Genomic DNA, 23,173 nt, shown 5'->3' on the forward strand with positions numbered 1-23,173 from the left:
ATGTTAGATTCCTGTGCAAAGGCTGTATGTGCATTGTATTACACTAGTCTCAGGCCCTTGAAATGTTAGCCTGTGGGACCAGCATGCTCACACAGACGGAGCTCTGGAACAGGGTGTGTTTAAGCTATGAGGGAGTACAGTGGGAGGGGAAGTCGGCACTGATCACAGGGGCTGGACCGTTGGACATGGAGGCCTCAGCTCTCAAGAGGGGTAGCTAGACAGAGGATCTGCGTGCTGGGACCCCAGACTAAGGGCAGTACATGAACTGGTTAGGCCTCAAGCACTCAGGATCTGGCAATTGGTTCCCCTCACAGCAACCTGGACAGTGCCCAACAGGGGACACTTGACTAGTCCGTGACAAAAAGGTGCACAAGAACTTCCTAGTATTTGCACAGATAACGCCACTCTCAGCATCCTGCCCTTGAAATTGTTTGAACAGATGCATCTTAGTTATTTTGACATTTTTAACTTGATTTACAGAAGCATTTGCTACAATGCTGGGCTGAGATTAGATATTGAACAAGAACTAAGAAAAAGACGTTAACAAAATAATTCTCCTCCATTCCAAAAGCATTTCCAAACACTGATTCTAAGGACAGCACCAGCCCCCTGGCTCACTCAGCCCCTTGGTAATGCTGAGTTTCTCTTACCATCATTTTAAAAGAGAGAAACTGAAGTGAATTTCAGCATCAGACTCATTAAAGTGACACTAGTTAAGTAGGGGTTATATCCATTTTTACAGCTGTCATTAAATGTAACCTTGCAAGCTGTAAAGTCACTGAATTATTAAGTTGAGTGTAAAGCACGACAATGGGGATATTAATGTTCTAGAGTCATTTTATGGCACGTACAAAGTTATGGAAAATACCTGAAGCTATTCTGAGCCTTTGGCATGTCTGTTTAGTCAAAGATGCTGCTGAATCAGTCGGCACAGTACAACCACCGTCACAAAAGACAACTCTCTTATTCCCTGGTCCCCAAATAAAGCTCTGGTTATTGGATTAGTAAATCAGAATGAACTAAAAAAAAAGCCACAACACAAGATTGACAAAATGCAATTCCATTTGTTTACATTGTGCTCTGATACCAGGGTGCTGGACACAGTATAACAATGAGATGGACTGATTGGGGCCTGCAATAGAAATAGAGCACGAATGGCCATTTTTACCTTCACACCCATCATCCTTTTCTTCAAAGCCAGCACTACATGTACATTTCCCAATGGGGACTAGCCACTCCCCCTCCGCACTGCAGTGCATCCTGGGAGGACTATCCAGGTCTACTTCAGAATGATTGACGCAGGTGCCCTTAACTTCCACCAGGGTTGCAAATGCTGCTTCTGCCACAGTGTCTGGAAACACTGCCAAGTTCTGCACTGTAGAGAGGCACTTTTTGTAATAAACCCGCACGGAAACCAGAGCCACGCAAGCACCCACGTCCTGGAAGCCCAGGTGGAAGCCTCTCTTGCTCAGGTGCCCAATCTCCCTCAGCTCTGTGTTCAGCTTCATTTTGCGCTCGCCCAAGTCCCCCTGGGTGAAGCTCTCATCGGCAGCGATAGTGTCAATTTTTGTATGCTTGTTCTCACGGATGCTGCGGCCCAGATCAGAATCTGACTCAACATAGTAGAGGTTGAAGGTCTCCTTGCACGTGCCAACCACTCCAGGGATGCTGTTACAGTCCCTCAGGGTGAATTTCAGCTCAATGAAGATTCTTTGGCCACTGCACCTGGCAATCCAGCCAGTCTGCAGCCAGTTGTTTTGATTTGACTCCATGACGTTGCAGACCTGGTAGGTACGAATCGGTTTGTAGTTTTCATCCACTCCACTGATTTCTTCCCACTATAAAAAGAACACACACACGTCATGATAACTGCTATTTAGTGAGAACCAGTCTTCCAAGTAAAACCCCCTTCATACTGTAAAAAGCAACAGAGTCCTGTGGCACCTTTAAGACTAACAGACGTATTGGAGCATAAGCTTTCGTGGGTGAATGCCCACTTCATCAGACGCGTCTCTGTTGCTTTTTACAGATCCAGACTAACACAGCTACCCCTCTGATACCTGACCCCTTCATACTGAGATCATTATAAATACAGCCACTAAAAACCCCTTAACCTATGCATTATTATAGCAGACATTAAAAAAACCTGAAGCCCACAGAATACATAAATCCCAACACAGCCAGTAACAGAGAAGATGGACACAGGATTTAATGTCTAAAACAAGATCTCATTTCTAAAAGCCAGAAAAGTCTTGTCTACAAAGCTAGAGGCAAGGTGCACAATCCCCCAGTTCGCTCCCGCAGGGCCAGGGATGGCTTTCCCTGTATTAGTGACTAAAGTGTATTATCAGGGCCAGTTTCCAATCCCATTTGACTGACCTCTTCTCTCCAAGCACCTACTGAACTGTTCTGAAGATGGCGACTGTCAGTCTCTCTGCAACTCCACTCGCTTTAGGTCATAAGCTGTATTTTAGTATAGCGCAGCAGCAACTACAGCTCCCCAGTGGGGAAACTACCCTCCTAATTAGAGCACCGGCGGGGGCGGGGGGGAAAAAGGAGAGAAAGAAGAGAGGAAGTGTCAGGCCAACTTCCTTCTCCTGCCCACCAAATGACAGGCGAGAAGGACTCCACCCTCCCTGCCAAGAATGAGCAACTCAGGTCAGAATCGGGGGCAAAGTCCCCAAGGCCGACTGTCTCTCATGGCTTTACCTTCCCAGACAGGTAGTATGTGTCACCCAGAAGCAGCTCACACTGCCAAATATCAAAAGAAGCTAGAGATGGCTGGGGATGAAGGAGCCAGGTGCCTCAAACCCAACAGGGACAATCTCCAGCCTGAAAGCAAGCCAAGGACATTGATGCTCTCAAGGAACAAACTCACCCCAAGTGTAAGTGAAGTGGCATTTCCCTGCAGCAGCCAGGGAAGCGTTGATTGATGAGATGGTGATTAGATCATCAGCCCTGAGAAGGAAGTGATCTGAGGGCTGCTCACAGCAAGTCCTTCCACAGGTGGCAGAGTTTGTAGTGAGATAACCAAAGAAACCCCCTAATGGAGTTCCTTCCCAGTCACCCACAGGCTCCAGTCCAGCTGACCCCTGAGCCAAGCTCCAAACATGCAGTGTCACTTGTGAAGAGAGAGTTAAGAGCAGCAGGAATCATCTGATTTCACTGATTTGCCCTTTCAGGTGAAAGCGGGCACAGCTATAGACAGAGGCGGCACCGCAGCCATTCACTTAGACAAACTACAAATCATGCAGGGGTATGGGGTCAAGTTCCCCAAGGATTCCAGAGATCCTGCCCTTTTTGCTCATCAGGGAACAGAGTGAATCCTTAAGGCAACTGGCCTGGAAAGTGAACTAGAGAGAAAAGCTTTAATTGACTTGAGTTCCTTTTCTTAGTACAAGAATGCAAAGCGCATTGTCATGAGCTATGCTCAATTTGCAGTGTTCCTCTGACATAATCAATACAGTCACTCAGCTCCTCTCCTCGGCTGTCTGGGATTGACAAACATCACCGTTCACGTCAAGGCAGCATTGTGTCAGCTTGTCAAGCCTGCTGTTCACATCACGGAGATGTGTCGCTGCTTCTCCGCTCACCTCTGGGAGCTGGATTTTCAGCAGAATTTTGTCTACCCATCATTCTAATGCTATTTAGTGGCTGAAGGCAGATACCTATCTAGACAAGCAATAGCCAAAAGCAAAGGCCCTCCACAGTATAGAGCACTGGACACCCCTGAGGAGCTCATCGGGATCAAGAGTTCTGTCTTCATCTCCTTGAAGGGAGTGCACCAACAAATGCACTTCCGCAGGTGGCGTTACTCAGCTGCTGAAGCTAGTTCGCTCGAGCCACGAAGCCATTCCCATAAATCCAGACAGCCTGGAATCACCATGCAGAATTAGGAGAGATTCGTGACACACGTAGGCGGCGAGTAATGCTGGACGCACACCATTGCTCTAAATCAGGGTTAACTAGGCTGACCGGGGGTGAAACGGGTGAGATGCTGGAGCTGTATTATAGTGACAGAACATCTCTGCCTATGTTTTCACTTACCCCATTTGATGGGTGCGACGTCCAGCCCAATTCGGCCTGCGACTCCTTAGAATCCAGCAAAACAACTGCATGGGAGACAGAGGTGTTAAAAAGTGAATTTATAGAACTCACACCCATCTCAGCCACCCTGACAAACTACACTGAACATCCAGCCTCTGAAATGACCAACTGGCTCGACCATTTGGAGACAGTATTCAGACCACTTCTCACTTTTAAAGAGGCACAATGTGCCTCAGACGTACACCCCACGGAGCAGTTTCACAGGAGTGACACTGCCGTGCTTTAAAGGAAACCCTGAAACAGCTTAAAATTCCAGTTTGTCACCAGCTGACACTAGAAATGTAATGATGACAACTACCACATCTGCAAACTATTTCAAAGGCCATTTTGCCTTCCCTGACCAGCTGAGACCAGAGTTCCAGGTTCTGCATTTGCCCATTTCTACTGTGCCAACAGCAGCAGCAAAACTGCCAAAGGACATGCTGTTTTGGGGGTCTGGAAGGTCAGCAACTATCTCAGGGTAACCACAGAGCCCTGAAATGGGGCAGGTGGGGTGAGAAAGAGGGGGGAACAGACCATTAGCTTGTAAGTTAATTGAGAACTGTTAAGTTCAAGAACTTACTGCTGCTAATGTAGAGTCTTTAATCTCATTTCTAAAACTTTCCTGTGTACCTCTGACTAGCCAGCTGTGGTAGCGCTACCTCACCAAGCTTCAGCAGACCTACCCAGCTACACTGTAATTGCATCCAGGAGGGATGTCTATTTTACAGTGGCAAGAAGAATTCCAGGATACACATTATGGCGCACAATTACACCTGAGTGGTGAAATGCTGGTGTCACTGAGGGTCATGGCAAAACTCCCACTAACGGCACAGCTTTCATGCCAGAGGATTAAAACGCTCAGATACCATGGTGATGGGTACTAGTAGAGAAATCTTTAGCTAGCTAAAGACAGCTAAGCATTGGGCTCTGAGCAGTGTCTTGCAACACAGCTCTTCATACTACAACCAAAAGATCAGCAAAGAGACATGACTCACGTGTGTAAGTCTGGTCTAGAAATACCATGACATTCGAACAAGTGATTTTCAGTACTAATCCCATGACAACCACTTGACCTTAAATACCACATTGGAATTGACTTTAATGCTTGAGCTTAGGTCAGGTTAGCCCACGCGGCTCCTTGGAGCAAAGCACAGTGTTCCACTTTACAAACATCAAAACCTTTACAACAGCAGAATTGCTGGAAATTCTCCCATTTTCTGATCCAAGTTACTCAAAAGGGATTGGGCGAGGTCAGTTTCCAACACATTGGAAAATGGTGCTGCCCTTTCCAAATGCACCATTGCCACTACCAGGCCTGAGATACTAGATATCATTTTACACTAAATATAAATGCCCACTTTGATTCCCATATGTAATGGCCAAACATCACAGGTCACCAGCAGGGACAGATCCTGGAACGGTCGAGATGACCCAACAGATCTTTTCTACTCTCAGTAGCTGTAATTTCCATGCCGGGGCTATACCAAGTCATTCATTTATTCCAGTGTAGAAATGAACCAAGTATCTTGGCAGAGTACCCCAAGAGAGGCAGGATCAAACTCACTCACCCCTCTGAAAGTCATAAAGACACCGTCTCTCTGTAGTGGGATTCTCTTTAAAACTAACAGGATATAAAGGCTAATCTCTACAGGCTCATGCCAAAAATAACAGGCTGGAACCATCTGCATTTTTATCACAGTGATAAACATTTCACTGGTGTAAGTGTTGCACATGGGCCTTTTATTGGAAGAGACGATCACCAATAATAATAAAAATGTTCATTTTTAATACCCACTTTGGAATATAAAGACTGTCAAACATTTAAACTGATACCATGAGGATATTAAGGATAACTGCTAGCTCTCAGGAACTTGTGCTAGAACTTCAGTCACAGACAAACAGAGAGTAGCTTGTTTATTCAGTTAAGGGACAATAATTAAAAAACATGGTCGTTACTGATTCCCTCCTGAGTAAGGCGGTGTGTCTGGAAGTCATGGATTCCGTGACTTCTGCAGCAGCCGGTGCTGGTTCCAGCAGCAGTAGTTTGGGTGTGTGGAAGGGGGCTCAGGGCTGGGGCAGGTGGTTGGGTGTGTGGCGGCGCTCACCTGGGGTGCTCCCCGGCTCCCACCAGCATGTCCCTGAAGGTCCTAGGCAGAGCAGCCCTGGGGGCTCCATGCACTGCTCACGCCCACAGGCACCACCCCCGTTCCCCGCGAACGGGAGCTGCAGAGCTGGCGCTTGTGGCGGAAGCAGCACGCGGAGCCCCCCTGGCTGCCCCTCCCCCTAGGAGCTACAGGGACATGCTGGTTGGAGCCAGGTAGGTAGCCTGCCAGCCCTGCCAACCCTTCCCCCCTCCCAGCACCAGTGGGGATCGCAGGCCACAACCCCCCCCCGGAACCCCCACACCCCTCCTCCCCCCTGAGCACCTGCGGTCCCCCAGCCCAAGTTTTAGTTAGGGGTATATAGTAAAAGTCATGGACTGGTTTACTGCCTGTGAAATACCAGTGACTAAAAAGTAGCTTTACTCATGAGTTTGCAAACTGTGAGCTTGGTACAAAGTTTTCCCCAGAGAATAAGGGATTCCCAAGCCAACCTGAGGATTGCGGGCGGGAGGGCAGAGATTCAGACAAAACACAACCCATGACCTGCTTGCCTCTCAATAGCAGAGAATAAGTAGTCTCATCTCTACCTTCGGTTTCCATAGAATAAAAGAAGTTTTTATTCACATGCAGAATTCCCCCCCCTCCCCCCCAACATCAAGTTTAGTTATCTGTAAGCCTTAAATTGCCAGCCTCTGCGGTGTATTCCTGGCAGATGCTAGTTCTTCCATCAAATGATATTACTGCTGATTTGGCCATTTGTTATGCCCCCTGCCAGACCCACCATATTGTACCACTTCATAAATTCCGCTGATCATCACCAACGGTGCTTAGCGGCATTAGGCTTCTCAGTATCTGAGCAGCAAATTGAGAGAGGGCTGTTTCTGGACAGCACAACGAGCAATACTTAAAAGAAATATAATGTGTATGAAGTGAAGTTCAGAGTGAACTGAAAACAAACCTTGGCTCTCTCCGTCCTCGATCATTCATTTGCAGGGGGGTGTTGGTTACAATGCAGACCACACATTTTACTCGAAAGCCCAATCAAATTGGCCACAATCCACTGGGCATAGTTCAGCTAATGCTTTTTTCCTACATTATAGTAGAGCGGATTACAGCGATGCTGAAATTATTTACAGCAACAAATTCTGACAAAACCAGTACTTCTCGCAAATAACCTCCCTCCCTGCATTTCATGGTCTGCAGCTTTCATTTCGAGCTGTGAATGTTCAAATGAAGCACCTGTATTTCCAGGTCACAGCTGAGTTTAGAGGAATTATTATTATTATTCACCACACTTGTGCGACTATTTACATAATCACCAAATAGCCCAGTGATGGGGCATTCGTTATTTGAAAATCTAGAGCGATGAATAAAATCCCTCAACAAATGAATGACAATTTAAAAAACAGACCGCAAGCGCAAGTCACTGGCAGCTAGTTTCTTCCTCTAGGCTCAGGGGTTTCTGATTTGGGGAGGTGGGGGGGAAGAAGGGAGACTCAGTTTTCACATCACTTTTTTAGACACTCTTCTGCCCTTTCCAGATAGAGCTCTTTGTGGTTAAAAATGTCAGCAGGACACACTAGCTATCTCATCGTACCCACAATTCCAGGGGGATTATTAGGCAAAAGATCTGCACATAACCCATGTTAACATAGTTTGGCTCTGCGTGTCCCTCTCGTGGTTACATGGGCAGGTATGAGGCTGCTGTTACCTCCAGCTAATAGACACAGACCTGAAGCTCAGGCAGTTTCTGCTTATGCTTTTAAATCCACAGATCTTGGGTTCACTCCCCACAAACGACCCAGCCAGCAGCTTCCTTACATGCCTATAATGGAGTCTTATTGTATTAGAAGTAAAATGGGTGTGGGAGAGGTGGGTGGAGGATGAAGAGGAAGCCCTACCGGGTCTTCTTCCCTACCTCAGTGGTGTTACTCTGGGCTGCTTTGGATTTAATTACAACAACGTGTGACAGACACAGGGGCTAACAAGGAAAACAGTCAATAATGCAGAACCTTACACAATTTACACTAACAACTCATTGTCCTCTAGCTACTACTAAAGACCCCAAAGCACTCTACACGCAGTAATAAATGAAGCCACACATCATCCCTGGGAGGAGCACATTGTCCTCACCTTACAGATGAAGAAACAGAGGCAAAGAAGGTTGTGAGAAGTGCTATAAGTTGCGTCTGATGAGTATTTTTGGACTGACCGAGGTGATGTTTGTACTGACTGGCTGGCTTCAGCTTTGTTTGACCCAAGTGTATTCTTAGCAAGCTTCTTAGTCAGCAAACTTGCTTACAGCCGAGGCTGCATAGGACAAAGGTTTTGACCACAGATATTACATAAACTGAAGGGAGTTATTGGGACAGATACGCAAAACGTACCGCCAAGAGACAATTAGAGAAAAATCAGGTAAAAAGTCCCTACACAGAGTAGAGTCAAAGTGACCTGGCCAAATTTGCATGATCAATGGTAATAAAGCAATTAGAGAAAAAAAATAACAGGAAATTAGCAAAGATAAACAGAAGTTATGCCAATTAAAGTTTACACATGTACTGTATGAGTTACATAAGATATGTAATATTCATGATACTTAATGGTTATTGAAAGAGAACTAACGAATACGCAATTTGGATGTATATAATACAGGATAGATTATCAGAGACAGGCAGAGCTTTGTAGGAGAAACCCATTGTGACCCGCTGATGCCCCAGGAGAAAATAGCTAGCCACTGTCTTTTTCTCTTTTTTCTCCCCCCCCCCCCCTCTATATATGTCATTCATTACTTTAATAGTAATTGCAATCCCAAGGCATGCTTCTGTTCAAACAAAGGTCTGAATTAATAAACTTAAGTGTGTCATGCTCAGTCGACAATGGGAAGAGACTTCTCCTAGGCACATTGTGTTTGTTCTAGAGCCAGGAACAGAAGCTAGATTCTCTCCTTCCTCCACCACATGCTTCAACCAATAAGCAATGCTGCTGAGTTCCATATTTGCAACACACCATCGTACCTGCTAGGCAAATTTGTATGCAGTCCCTTTGGCTGTATTGTAACTGAAATTTAATGGAATATCCCCTCCCCAAGGGACCCGCTGATTGATCAGATCGGATATCAGGTAACAGAACCGCCATGATTGTATTAGGGAGCTCTCAAAGGAGCAATCAATATTTTACAAAATTAATTATTTGCCCTTTTAAATTATATTTATAAAATCCACTCGTGCTGCCATTTTGAAGAGAGATCCCCTGGGAGAGACCATCTCCAAAGACCAAAGAGACAGATGTTTCTGCTACTGAAGCTTAATAGAGAAATTAACCAAATATATGCACATCTGGATAACAGAATAAAAACACATAAAAGAGAGGCCTTAAAAGCTAATGAGATGTTCAAATATTGCTTCCTGGTGGAGTGGCAATAAAGCATGTTTCTCAAAGCACAGCAAAGCGCTCGTTTGCTCCTTGCCAGCACCACAACCTGACAGGAAAGTATTGAGATTTCAGATCTCTCTTTAGCGCTACCACTGCACAGCAGCTAAGAAAGCAGGCACATGCAAATCAGCCTTCAGAGCTGCAGTGGAGTGACAAGTACAGTTAAAGTTAAGTCCCAGAAATCTCTGTGGGGCCTGTCTGGATACAGTCCTCTGTGCTCCTTGGCTCCATCTTCTCTTGCACATCATAACTCCATGTCCCGAGCCCCAGGGCCCCTAACGACAGGAACAAGCGGGAGCTTTCGCAGACCCCAGCATCTCACACTGTTGCTTTAGTTGCTCTCTGACCCTCCTTCCCCTCTCAAACAATACGATCTAGTTTTCACCCAGATGCATGCCTGTTCTTAATACTGTCCCATAGGCATTGAGACACCACTAGTGCTAAAGTGTGCCAAGCAAAGAGACAGGGCCAGAAGCCAGCATCCCACATGCTCTAGCCTGCCCATCCTTCCCCTCGCATTAGGCTGCAGCTCCACTCTTCCCACTCATCCATGGGCTACAGAATACCCCAAGGTGCAGAAAATCTCTGCTTTGTTTCAGAGAACATTTAACTTGTCATAGAACATGAACCTAGTGAGACAGAGATGTCCAGTGTTGTAATATTTGGAAAAACACAAAGGGATGTTTTGGAAAAATCACGTTATTTATAAATCGTTTGATGCTGAATTCTTGGATTTCTCATTTTCAGGAGAGTTTATTATCGCCTGTCAGCGTGCATGGATTCCAGTGAAGCACAGGTGCCTGCGCTGCCCAGGTTACCTGCCTTAGTAACTGAGCCCCGTGGGGAGCACTGACTGCACGTGTTTGGCAGAGCAGAAGGTTAGAAGTATCCATATTCATTCCTTCTTCCTGGCCTCCCCACAGGGCAACAGGCACTCAGAACGGTCTGCTGAAGACGGAATGCTCTCTGTATACCAGTTGATGGCAATGTCGTTCAGCATGCTCTGCTGGCTAATTCAAGTATCACAGGGTGCACCACATCCACCAGGTAATTTGATAAAGGGGACTCTAACGGTATCTTCAAGCTGGTTGTTCGAGGGACTGTGCAAGCTGGGTTCCCCAAGAGCTCCAGGTATTTCTGACCAACCTACTTTACCTAGTTTGCCAGGTTAAGCACGCAGCATGCAAGAACTCTAGACCTAATTCCATCCCACACTTTGGCTGTGTTATGTACTTTGCAGAACCTACGCACAAGCAGCATCTTCCCCAGCACTTAGAACCTGATATTTCACATCTTAGCCGGAGGCCCTCAGCTGCAGGCCCTAAAGCCCCTGCATTAATCCAGCCCTGATGGCAGGGTTGCTTGTGATTGGGGCGGGGGGGAGGGGGGGCAGAGCAGGGCTCAGCTGCCCTCGGGGTCTCTTCTGGTTCATGCCTTGTGTTCCTAAAATCTCATGCTTCAGGACTTACCTGGTTACCTGCAAGGGTCAGGAAGGGATTCCCCCTCCCCACACACACACACACCCCAAAATGTATTCTGAGGCAAGCTTCTTCAGAGATGGCCCTGGCTGGAGGTAGAACACCGGACAAGTGGGCAGGCAAGCATTCTCTCTCAGATGCTTGCCTGGCTGGTTCTTGCTCACATGGTCAGGGTCTAACGGATTGCTCCAGAAGGAGTTTTCCCCAGGTCAGACTGGCTGTGATCTGGGGCGGGGGAGGGGGGTTGCTTTCCTCTGCAGCATGGGGTGAGGGTCACTTGCCAGGATTATCCAGGTATCTCTCACTTAAATCAATTCCCTGCTAATTGCACGGGTCTCGGGCTCTGGTGCACCTCAATTCCTACTATTCTCTGCCTGCGGCACATAAGGGTCTAGTGTCCTGTGGGCTGTGATAATTTGGCCTAATTTTGGTTGTTGAGTTTAGCATGTGGGCACTGGGCAGTACTGGTGGCCTAAGTCATGCATGAGGTCAGACTAAATGATCTTGGGTCCCTTCTGGCCTCAAACTCTCTGACCAGCCCAGCACAGAGAAGGCTACGCTATAGTGTAACAGTTGCCATAGCACCAACTCCCAAACTTAATTGAGCAGCAGAGTTGTTGAATACTTGCTAACTTATTGGATCGGCATTCCCTCTCCTAGAATCGCATTCCTTCGGAGGCCAGAAGCAGACCCCTCATCTCCAGAGCAATAGAGCTTGAATGAACATTGTTAGCAAGGGACTAGTGGAATCCAATAGAATAAACTGACTCTTAGTCTCTCAATGATGATAATCAAGCCCCCTAACATGTTGGGCAGCCTCCTGAGGAGAGAGTTTATACAATGTCTTCAAGAAGTGTGCCTGAACAAGAGCTTCCTTATGACCCAGACATACAAGGAATCTGCAGGCAGATGTCTGAGACATTGAAAGGTGGAAGAGAAAAATCCAGAGAGAAGAGTGACACTCAAGTGTCTAACTATGACATGCAAGAATTTTAAGGAACACATGAAGCAAGACTTCAGTCAGACCCCTAAGGATTGCCAGGGATTCTCATCCCTCCACAACTCCTGTAACCATAGATTAGCATCAATTCGGTCAGCCAAGGCAGAGTTCAGGTGTGCTCTGTACACACAGAACCCTATTCACCTAATGCTCCCCTGGTCGCTAGGAGGTAGGCTCTAGTGGGAGCTGCAGGTGTTCTGTTTGGGGAGAGCCGGGCCCAGGAGCTCAAACCATCTGAATGACAATCCACTTTGAGAGAAATGCACTGGGATATTCCTACTAGAAGGCCGATAAAGTAGGTTTACACAGAAAAGCTGGTGTCCCAACTTCTTGAGTTTCCAGTCAGTCTCCTGGGAGCAGTCGGTTGTGTGGGTGGCTCATTCATGGGGCTAGCTGCAATAGAGGTTTTCATCTTTCTTGTGTTTTGCTGGGGGTTAAGAGGACAGGGATTCTCCCCCACTACTGCTGTACAATACTAACTCTCTCCTGCCAAGAGGGAGCTTGAGTTGACCTACAAGCTGTATTAGATTGAATAAAAATAACCCTGCTCTCTGAGGCAGCACATGGGATGGCGACTGTTTAATTTGTGAAATCAGTGGAGCTGAATAGCCAGAGCTCTTACTCTGCAAAAACCGGAGAGTGTGAAAACCTCCATATTGGTGCAATAAACTACGTTTATGAGGCTCTATTATTTTAAATCGTAAGCCTTGCTGTAACCGTGTCTGCTCCCACTCTCTTACTCTATGAAGGATTTGCACATGCTGGAGGAGGGCACTTTATCACTGTGTAATAGCAATGGCTGTGAGCCATCTGAACAGAATAAGGAAACCTCCTTTATCAGACTGGCCCCTGGGTCTCTGGTGCCATGAAGCCGTCACAGCTCAGGATTCGTACACAAAATCTCTGTGTCTTGGCTGAGATGGCGCTATTGGTCCAGACAGAGTACAGCTATGCTTGAAGGTGTGGGCTTGGGCCAGAGAGTGTAAAGGGTTAACACTGACAATTTCGGGACTGCCAGGCAGTTTTATACTTAGGACATCATGTACATATCTGTTCCAATGCTTCTTAAAAAAAAAAAAAAAAAAAAAAAGGCAAAATACGTAGTTAAGGTCAACTTAGCTCTGCCCATATTTGGGAGAGCTCTGTGCAGCATTATACAGAGCACACCTGAACTCTGGCCGAGTTCCTGGCAGTCCTTAGGAATCTGATGATTGAAGTGCTACAGAGGTTCCTTAAAATCCTTGCATGTTCTAGTTAGACACTTGAGTGTCACTCTTCTCTCTCTATTTTTCTCTTCTGGCTTTCAGTGTCTGTAGATTCCTTATAGATTCGGGTAATAAGGAGGCTCTTGTTGAAACACACATCTTGAAGACACAGACGTATAAACTCTCTTGATAATCATCATCCAGAGACTAAGAATCAGTTTATTCTGTTGGATTCCACTCATCCCTTGCTTACAACATTCATTTAAGCTCTTTTCTTCTCAAGGCAAGTGGTTCTGTCTCCGTGACTTCTAAGGAGCGTGGCAAAAAGATAGTGCAAGCCAAGAAGTGAAAACTGATTCCCACCAAGTACACATTACCCCAAGAAAGAGACCGAGGACACCCAGAAAGACAGGCAGGTGTCCAGGAAATTAAATTAGCACAGTGGGCAAAATCCTTTCATCTTCTAGTTCATTGTGATGCCACTGTGAAAGGTCAGTAGTTTTTCCAACAGTGGGCAGGAGTGCAAGCATCCCACCATGTAACACACATGGCCCCACTAGGGTCGAAATCCTGCAGCAAGGCTCCCTCGGCTCCATGGCACTGTGGTGCCAAGTTCTGCGGAGGAGTTAAACATGGTAGTTATTGCATTAAATATGAAAGCAATCCCACAGTACAGTCAGCGTAGGACTCCTTCATTTATAGACTCTAAGGCAAGAAAGGAGCATTATGATCAATTCACCAGTGAGCTTCCCAGACCTGAAGAAGAGCTCTGTGTAAGCTCACAAGCTTGTCTCTCTCACCAACAGAGGTTGGTCCAGTAAAAGCTATTACCTCACCACTGGTCTCGCTAATATACTGGGACCGACAAAGCTACAACCACCACTGCATTTCAGTCATTCTTTGGTCTTCCTACCCGTAAGGCTGGGAAGTGTAAACAACGTTTCAAATTCCTCAGGCTCCTATAGGAAAAGCAAAAGGTTGGAGCCGACAGAGGCTAACAGGCAAGGTTAATGCAACCCACATCAGGAAATAAACAGGTGCAATCCGTGGGATTACTTGGAATGAAAAAGCTGCAGCCACCAGAGGGCGTCACTAGAGTGAAGCAGAGCTAAAAACATGCAAGGCTGGCGGACAGTAAACTGCCTTATTCCAAAGGACTGCACCTGCCCTCATTACTGAGAGGGGAAGACAGTCAGAGGAGCCTTCTCAAATGAGCCAAATTGTTCAGGCAAATGATCTGGGCTGAAAACCAGTGCTGCAGCTTGATGTTGGGGGGTCATTTTAATTGCAGATCAAGGTTGAAATCAGGCTTTGTTAATATGAACATTGCAACCACACAACCCCCAGATCCAGCTGGGCTTTCAGCACATTTCCATCCACGTACCGTAACCTTTCTTGGTGGCCGGTGTTCAGACTCTGATGCTTCCACTGCACTCCCAGAAGGATATGGTGGCAGGGACCACTCTGTAAGATTGGGGGCACTAATATAGTATTTGGGGCATGGATGAATTGTGAAAGGGGCAAGAGGAAAGAGAGAGGGCTATAACAGAGACATTGTGATGCACTGAAACCACCAGGAACCTTTTAACTTCAAAGAGGGAGCTTCCCTCCCCCAGAATTCACCATGGGCAGATTCTACCATGCAGCCAGGATCAGGGTTTACTGCACAGAACAGAAAGGGGGTCAGACCAGGGCTCAACTTTGTTTTCATCCACTGAACGAGAGAAGTTGTGGCCAACTCTATCCTCTATGGTCCTAGAAGAAATAGAGCAACCCAATGCAGGAACATTCTCAATAATGTAGGGACTGCTTCTCAGTCTGAGAAACTTCTACATAGCCCAGGATTAGATTCAACTCCTGCATGTGAAAGTCCCACTGCTTCTTAGTTACAAAAGGAGTGTATTTCACCTACAACGGCAGGAGAGCCCAGGCTGCTCTTACAGTGAGAACTCAACATTTCCTTTCAAGCAAACCACACTATAGGCACAGATTGCACAAGATTTCCGAGCCAAATCTGAATGCCACAGAATAAATAGTCTGAAGACTATTGCACAGCGGACTAGGTCGTGCCTTTAAAAGCAACAGCTCTCGGATCCAAATGGTTGCATATAACTTAGTCCTAGATGTTATCTTGCCCAGAGCATCAGATCTTAGATTCACTGTCCAGCCTCCCACGCTAAGGCCCTCTGCTGTGAAGCGAATGGCGCAGACACTCAGGGGAGTCCTGGCTCCTCTCCCCCATGGGAATTTGTAAATGCAGCGAGCACATGTGGGATTGATCTCTCTATTCCATCAGTGATAAATCAAACCACTACCCATCACTAAATCCATGCAAGTGGAAAGCACAAAGCTCTATGTTAGGGGAAAAGCAGAGTCCAACGTAATCAGAAAGCAAGAGGTAGAATGGGGAAAGAGACCAAGCTTGCCACGCCATTTCTAGACAGAACATTGACTGCAACACTCAGCATCCTCTAGGGCTTGGGCCACTTCACACCACAGTGCAACACTGAACACCATCTTCACGGTGTGAATGGGAATGTCAGCAACACTAGTGCCCCTAGTGTATTTTAACTACAGCTCTTCAGAAATTCAAAGGCTGTTCAATTAAGCTTCACTGGGCTCATTTGGAAAAAAGCATATGAACTCCTAGCCATTTATTTGCCTGCTTTATTTGAATGAAAAATATTGCAGAAAGCAGATCAATATGCTACAGCCAGATTGAATTCAATGGTTTTGAGTGTGAAAGTAAAGCAGGAAGATGGCAGAGGGGTGGGAGACACGAGACTAGAACAAAGTCAGCCTCTCCGAGTTTTCCTCGTAGGACATTTTAAAGCACCTCCAGAGGGCAAGTTCAGAGAGCTGCCGTGTAACCAACTGTAAAGAAAGGGAACTTGCCAGCAAGAATTTCCAGGTGATCACCGCACCGACAGAACCACACTTTTCAATATAGCTTCAACATGCATCCTGTTATTTGTATTGTTAATCATTAATGCAGCATCAGAGCTTTGCCCAGCATTTTCCAGGGATTGCCAGAGAGGGTCACTGCCCCAAGGAGCTCTCTTTCTAAAGAAGATAAGCATAGAACACAGCAGTGATAGATACAGGGAGAAGGTAAGAAGCTTAAAATATACGCCAGTTATTAGTATTACAATAGCGGTAAGAGGCCCTGCTGTGCGGGGCACTGCACAAGCGGAGAGTGGGACAGCCGCTGCCCTGAAGACTTTACCATTGAAGCAGACAAGAGAAAGGAAGGATTATCATCACTCTTTACAGAGGTGGAACTGAGGTAAGCAAATCTGATCTGCTCACAACTTTGAAGCGGAGACTGAGCTAGGAGGAGGAGAAGACAATCCAGGAGGGGAGGTCAGTGATGAAGAGCATGGGGGGAGCGAGGGTCTTTCCAGGTATATAGAGCATCATGACCTAGAAGTATGAAGAAGGGGCAGCAGCTGAGGTGGACAGTGACAGGGAAGAGGTAAGGGCAGAGGGATTAGAGAGAAGGCTGAAGCCTCAGGATACATTTAGTACAACAAGCACAGTCCCAAGCTACAGGAGTTCACTTTCCTTCCTCCTTTCCAATCTCAGGGTTGTGTATTTATATCAGATACTGTCCCATCCCAGAGGTGGGCACACTCAGTCTCTCAGCAGAGTTCCAGTGAGATCCACTGTCTGTAGGATTGCTCTTGGTAATCTAGTCAACGTCTGGAGGAGGTAGCCAGTGTTGGCAAGCTTGTGTGTCTGTCTACAGATAAATACAAACTTGGGTAAGTGACCAGATGGGGACCCACACACAATATCCATGGGGCATTTTTTGTAAGCCAAAAGTCAGGTAGCTTCCAGGGAACCCATAATGAAGGATGCTCCGAAGTGTAGGACTCAAGAGTACCCACACTGCACTGGCAATGGAAACAGAAGCAGCAGTTCACACTTTTCAACACAAAACAAAGCAGTGTCATGCAGTTAATGCAACAGCAGTCATGTGGCACCTAGACATACAGGAAGTTAGCAGCCACAAATAGTATTTCAAGACGAAACAAACTACACTTGACCAGACTTTATTACCAGGATCTCCTCTGGATTAATTCAAGAAAGGAAAAGGAATTGAATCTAGAGTTTCAATTCCAGAGAATATTCTAGTCATGTAACCAGGAGAATTTTGGGACTCTAAATTAATTTGTGCATACCACAGAAAAGCAGAACTGTTTTCCAACTACACACGTGCATAGCATAGAGGAAAAAAACTCCAGTCAAGCAACAACATATTGGGAATTTGCATTAGCTACCTGAATTATGAACTTTTATCACATAGGGCCTAAATCATAATCATGTTCTCACTTAGTGCATTATTCACCAATAATACAGGAACGCATTGGTTACAGCACTAATTACAAGCTCTATACCAGCACCTCATGTTAGTTCACCTGGATGACAATTGTGCCTAAGGTATACAATCTACATGGTTTAGTTTACCAGATTATCCACAATGTCAGCCAGTCTGCCTTGGAATTTAGAGTTAGTAGTGACTCTACTGTTCACATCACCAGATGTCCATCTTCTACTCTCTCCTTAAATGATGAGATTACAACCCAGCAAACACAGTAAGAATTAATCAGACAAGGATGGAAACTTTCGATTCTTTGGTCCTGGAAACCATAAAACTGCTGTCCAAATCTTTAAGCTACACACTTCTCTCAGATAAATTAGACACTTATAGGTCCAGAGGAAGTGAAAATCCACTGATTTGGCCAGACTACACTGTAATCTTTTCCGATCTCTGGCTGTAGGGAATATCTAAGCTGCCTCGATGTTATTCTGTTCTTCAGACCAGACCTGAGGAAGAGCTCTGTGTAAGCTCAAAACCTTGTCTCTCTCACCAATAGAAGTCGGTCAAATAAAAGGTATTACCTCACCCACCTTCTCTCGGTGTTATTCTGTCAATTAAGAAAGGAATGATAACTGCACAGCCTAATGAAACTCACCTACCTTCACATGTTCTATTGTCCCCACAATAGCACAAATACAATACTAAAAATTCATGTCTTTACAACCACAAATTGACAGCTCTACCGTGATTTCGCATTATATATGTTCTCTCTAGATACTGATCTATTCTCCCATAAATTATGAACCAGGAGGAGTTCACACAGCCAGAATAATAGTCTGCGGAGGTTTTGGATCTTGGAGGCAGACTGGGAAACATGTGCACCCTCCCAGCTGTTGACTTTTTGAGCAATCTGCTTGCTTTTCCCCATTCTGCCTTTTCTCTTCACATAGCAGACAAAACTAGCACGAGGAACCAGGGGCTCCTTGTAAAGCTGCAAGTGCCAAAGAGAATTATCTGTGCAAGGAATCTCCAGGCACAAGATAGAAAGGGGCCAGGCACCGAGACTAGAGGGAAGGGGTGAGCAACCAGAGTCCAGGACAGACTCCCCACAGAAGGGAAGACTTTCTGCAGACTTCACTCCCCTGATCCCAGCCCCCAGCTACCGTCCTTTCTGCTGAGGGGAAGGGGACACTCAGGAAATGCAATTTACAATGACAACAACTATTTATAAACATGCTGGAAACACTATTTATATGCAGATGGCAGAAACTCTTTATTCATCACATCCCCATCCCCAAACTGTTCCCCTCTCTTCAAGGCACCTGTTTTGGCAAAGGACCCTCCTAGGGAGGCTGGGAGGAACCACGTGGGGCACAGGGAACTTTAAGATGTTCCTGTCAGTGCCCAGTTCATGGCTCAATGACAACCAGATGTTCCCCCCCCCCCCCATCAATCCTCCCGCCCACACAGATACTCGCTGTCACATGCCTACCTCCTCCCAAGGCCCCTTCCCCACCCAGCCTGCACGCTGCCCCTACTCAACCGCCCCTCCACATTGCCACTGTCCAACCCCCCACTGCCCCATCCACCCTGCCCAGGCCCCCTCCCATTGCCTCATCCACCCTGCCCGGCCCCCTCCCACACTGCCCCATCCACTCTGCCAGCCCCCTCCCACCCTGCCCCATCCACCCGGCCCAGGCCCCTTCCCCCACTGCCCCATCCACCCGGCCCCTTCCCCCACTGCCCCATCCACCCGGCCAGCCCCCTCCCACACTGCCCCATCCACCCAGCCCCTTCCCCCACTGCCCCATCCACCCTGCCAGCCCCCTCCCATTGCCCCATCCACCCGGCCTCTTCCCACACTGCCCTCCCCACACCCCATCCACCCACACACACACTGCCCCATCCCCCCTGCCCAGGATCCCCCCACTGCCCCATCCACCCAGCCCCTTCCCACACTGCCCCCTCCCCCACTGCCCCATCCCCCCTGCCCAGGATCCCCCCACTGCCCCATCCACCCAGCCCCTTCCCACACTGCCCCCTCCCCCACTGCCCCATCCCCCCTGCCCAGGATCCCCCCACTGCCCCATCCACCCAGCCCCTTCCCACACTGCCCCCTCCCCCACTGCCCCATCCCCCCTGCCCAGGATCCCCCCACTGCCCCATCCACCCAGCCCCTTCCCACACTGCCCCCTCCCCCACTGCCCCATCCCCCCTGCCCAGGATCCCCCCACTGCCCCATCCCCCCTGCCCAGCCCCCCACTGCCCCATCCCCCCTGCCCAGGATCCCCCCACTGCCCCATCCCCTCTACCCAGCCCCCCCACTGCCCCATCCCCCCTGCCAGCCCCATCCCCCCTGCCCAGGACCCCCAACACACCCCACACAGCTCTTGTGCGCCCCTCTGCCCGTGTCTCTGACCCCCCTGCACCCTAGCCCCCCCGGCCGGACTCACCCTCCTCGGCGGCGGCCCCGGGCAGCAGCAGCGGCAGCAGCAGCAGCGCCCCGAGGAAGCCGCCTCCGCCCGTCTCCATGGTGCTGCCGACTCCGCGCGGCTCCGGCTGCCGCTGCCGCCTCCCTCATCCCGGCCGCTCCCCCGCCCTCCCTGGCCCGGCCGCCGAGCCCGCTCCCGTCGGAGCCCGCCCCGCCCACCCGGCAGCCGGGCCAATCGGGGCCGGGGGCGGGGGCAGGCGCGGCCACTCGCCGCGAGGGGAGAGCTGAGTGGGAGGGGGCGTGGCGAGGAGTGGCACCGGCCAATCACAGCGACAAGTGCGCTGGAAGGGCGGGGCGAGGATGGGGAGCAGCTACTCACGACGGGGGGCGCGGCAGGGGCAAAGCGTTTGGGGGCGCGGCCGCACACCAGGGAGGGGCGTGGCCAAGGGAGCACAGCAGCCATTCAGAGAAGGGGGCAGGAAGGGGGCGGGGAGAGGAGCGGCGGCTCAGCGTGCGGGGGCGGGTGTCCCTGCCAGCCAATTACAAGTGAGGGGGCGGAGCCGAGGGTGGGGCACGCGCGGTCTCGGGTAAGCTTGAATTTGAGGCTCGCCTATGTGCGGGGCCCGCCTCGGGGGGGCAGGGAGAGCTGGCCTTGGGGGAGCTCTGGGATTGGGGGGGCTTAGGGGGACTGGCCTGGCCTGGGGGGGGGGAGAGCTCTGGGATTGGGGGGCCCAGGGGGACTGGACTGGCCTGGCCTGGGGGAGGGAGAGCTCTGGGATTGGGGGGCCCAGGGGGACTGGCCTGGCCTGGGGGGGGAGAGCTCTGGGATTGGGGGGCCCAGGGGGACTGGCCTGGCCTGGGGGGGAGAGCTCTGGGATTGGGGGGGCCTAGGGGGACTGGCCTGGCCTGGGGGGGGGAGAGCTCTGGGATTGGGGGGACTGGCCTGGGGGGCTGGGAGAGCTCTGGGATTGTGGGGGGCAGGGAGTGCTGGGGGAGGGGGGCTGGTGTTGGGGGGGAGCTGGAAGTACTGGGGCTTTGGGGGAACTGGGATTAACAGAGTTGAGTGCTGGTGGACTTGGATTGGTTAGGGAGAGCTGGGGGGGGGCTCTGGGATTGGGGGGAGCTGGGAGTGTTGGGGGGGCTCTGGGATTGGGTTGGGGGAGCTGAGGGCTCAGGGATCTGTAGTGGAATTTGGAGCCTGGGGCTCAGAGTTGCTGGGGGATGTAGCCACTCCATAGGGCTGGGGATTTAGGGGGCTCTAGGCTGCCAGGTTCTGGGCAAGAGAAGCAGCTCACGGGAGCTCAGTGCCAAGTCCACAGCTCTTGCTGCAGGTTGGGGGGGGTCATTGTGCCGTTCAGAGTGATACAACTGCAACATCTCTGAAAGATGTGAGCTCCTCCTATTCATGCTGATAAATTTGTGATTCTGAAGCCTAATGGCTACATCCCAGGTTCTAGAAACATAGATGGACAATTGTGCATACAGAATGGGCTTGCAGCTGCCTGCCTAATTCATATGCACAGTTACTTCAGTCCCACACATAAGTGGACACTTAAACAAAGGGCAGAAATATCAGTGGTCCTAAAAATCTAATTACTATGCCAGGGTCATAGTTTGCCCCCAATATCATTGGGAAATCTACTGTGGAGGGTACTATATGTTCTTGTAGTCAAAGTGCATCGACCCTAATTAAAAATGTAATTTGGCCCTCTCCACTGAATGAGCTCAGTTCCCTGGTGCAGTTAATGAAAAATTAGTAACTGGGTAATCTGCAAAAAGTGCTGAGTCAGGATTTTATTTTGCAAAATCAAACCCAGAAGCACGGGAGGAGAGTTGAATCTTTTCTCCATTCATCCATAACCCCAGAGTAGCTCCAGTTTTTGTCTATCTTTGGTTTTGAACAATAAATAGAAGCAGGTCTAGAAAATCAAATTAACCATGAAAAGCTAGGCGATATTTGTTAATAAATAGTAAGTCTCTTAGATTTCTAATAGTAAACCATAAAGCGAACACTACTCTTGTATCACCCTAGAGTGAGACTCATTAAAATCCCCAGATATCAGACAGAATGTTGATTGGCTTCTCAGCCTGTTACCAGTCAGACTCAGTTCTGCGTGTCATAATAAATTGGATTCATTTGATATGGTTATTGCAGTCATATTAAAATATGCCTTGAGCCCTAGTTACAGAACACTGTATTCCTAATATTATTAATAAATATGCCTAATGAAAGCTGTGTTGTTAGTGCTAGTGTATAAATGTGGAGCTGCTCTTTATGTAACCCTGCTAATAAGCAGTGCAAGTGTTTGAATATTTATTTTAAGTCAGTAGGGCTTCATGCAAGATCTGGGGTCTGACGGTGCACAGCCCATTGCAGGATCAGCACCTAAATGTGCAAAATCTTATGACAAATCCTCATGTTATACTTTCCTTGGTTGAAATCAGTCCTCTTTCAACCCAAACAGTGTTTTTTGAAAATGTATGTATAGCTAAGTTAAGAGGGCAAGATACAGAGACATGCATTTCAAACAGGTGTTTTGGGTTATGGTCAATTTACAGTTCCACAAGACTGTGCAGGTAGAAAAGCTCTCTGTGCTGTCTGAATAGACTGGACCCGTGTGGGGCATGTCGGGGCGGTGGGGCACAAAGGAGTAGCCAGGGGGATGTAGTACAGTAGTAGAGCTAGTTTCACTCTAACATGGTGAGTTTAAAGGGGGCTGTGACTAGGATTTTCTTGAAGGGGGACTTGGCTTTCAAAAGTGGGAAACAATGGATTGGTTTCACTCATCCCCCACAAAGACAAAAACATTCAAGGCTATTTTTCCTAGTATTTTTCTATTATAATCACGTCAATCTTTTCACTGTCCCCTGATCCCAAAAGAAAATGCACAAATTTTCTATGAGCACGTTGCAAATTCTCATGGTGACTCTACAGGAAGCAGTAGAGTTTCTGATGATTTGAGTGAATGATGGGTCCCTCTCCTGGCTCACTAGCACTGAAGCACACAACCTCAGAGGCCCTGTAGAAACAGTGACTGCATTGCATTGTTTCCTATTAATTTCTTTGCAGTATAATTTGAGATTTGTTTTTCCCTTGGAGGACATTCTAGAC

General features: G+C 48.3%; 1 protein-coding gene across 5 annotated transcripts in view; it reads right to left on the bottom strand.

Moving 5' to 3' along the window:
* Positions 1-20,296, bottom strand: part of EPHA10 (EPH receptor A10) — a 117,317-nt gene extending 97,021 nt beyond the window's left edge. For all 5 annotated transcript variants that reach the window (XR_010594692.1, XM_042853977.2, XM_042853976.2 and 2 more), the window contains exons 1-3: positions 20,084-20,296; positions 4,048-4,112; positions 1,169-1,838 (exon numbers count right to left, since the gene is read on the bottom strand). Coding sequence is in view for 4 of the 5 variants with exons in the window: in XM_042853977.2 (XP_042709911.1) it covers positions 1,169-1,838; positions 4,048-4,112; positions 20,084-20,162 (814 nt within the window). In the remaining variant the exon portion in view is untranslated. The remainder of the gene's footprint in view (positions 1-1,168; positions 1,839-4,047; positions 4,113-20,083) is intronic.
* Between the last annotated feature and the right edge of the window lie 2,877 nt (positions 20,297-23,173).

Source organism: Chrysemys picta, chromosome 23 (genome assembly GCF_011386835.1).
Source record: "Chrysemys picta bellii isolate R12L10 chromosome 23, ASM1138683v2, whole genome shotgun sequence".
Lineage (NCBI taxonomy): Eukaryota > Metazoa > Chordata > Testudines > Emydidae > Chrysemys > Chrysemys picta.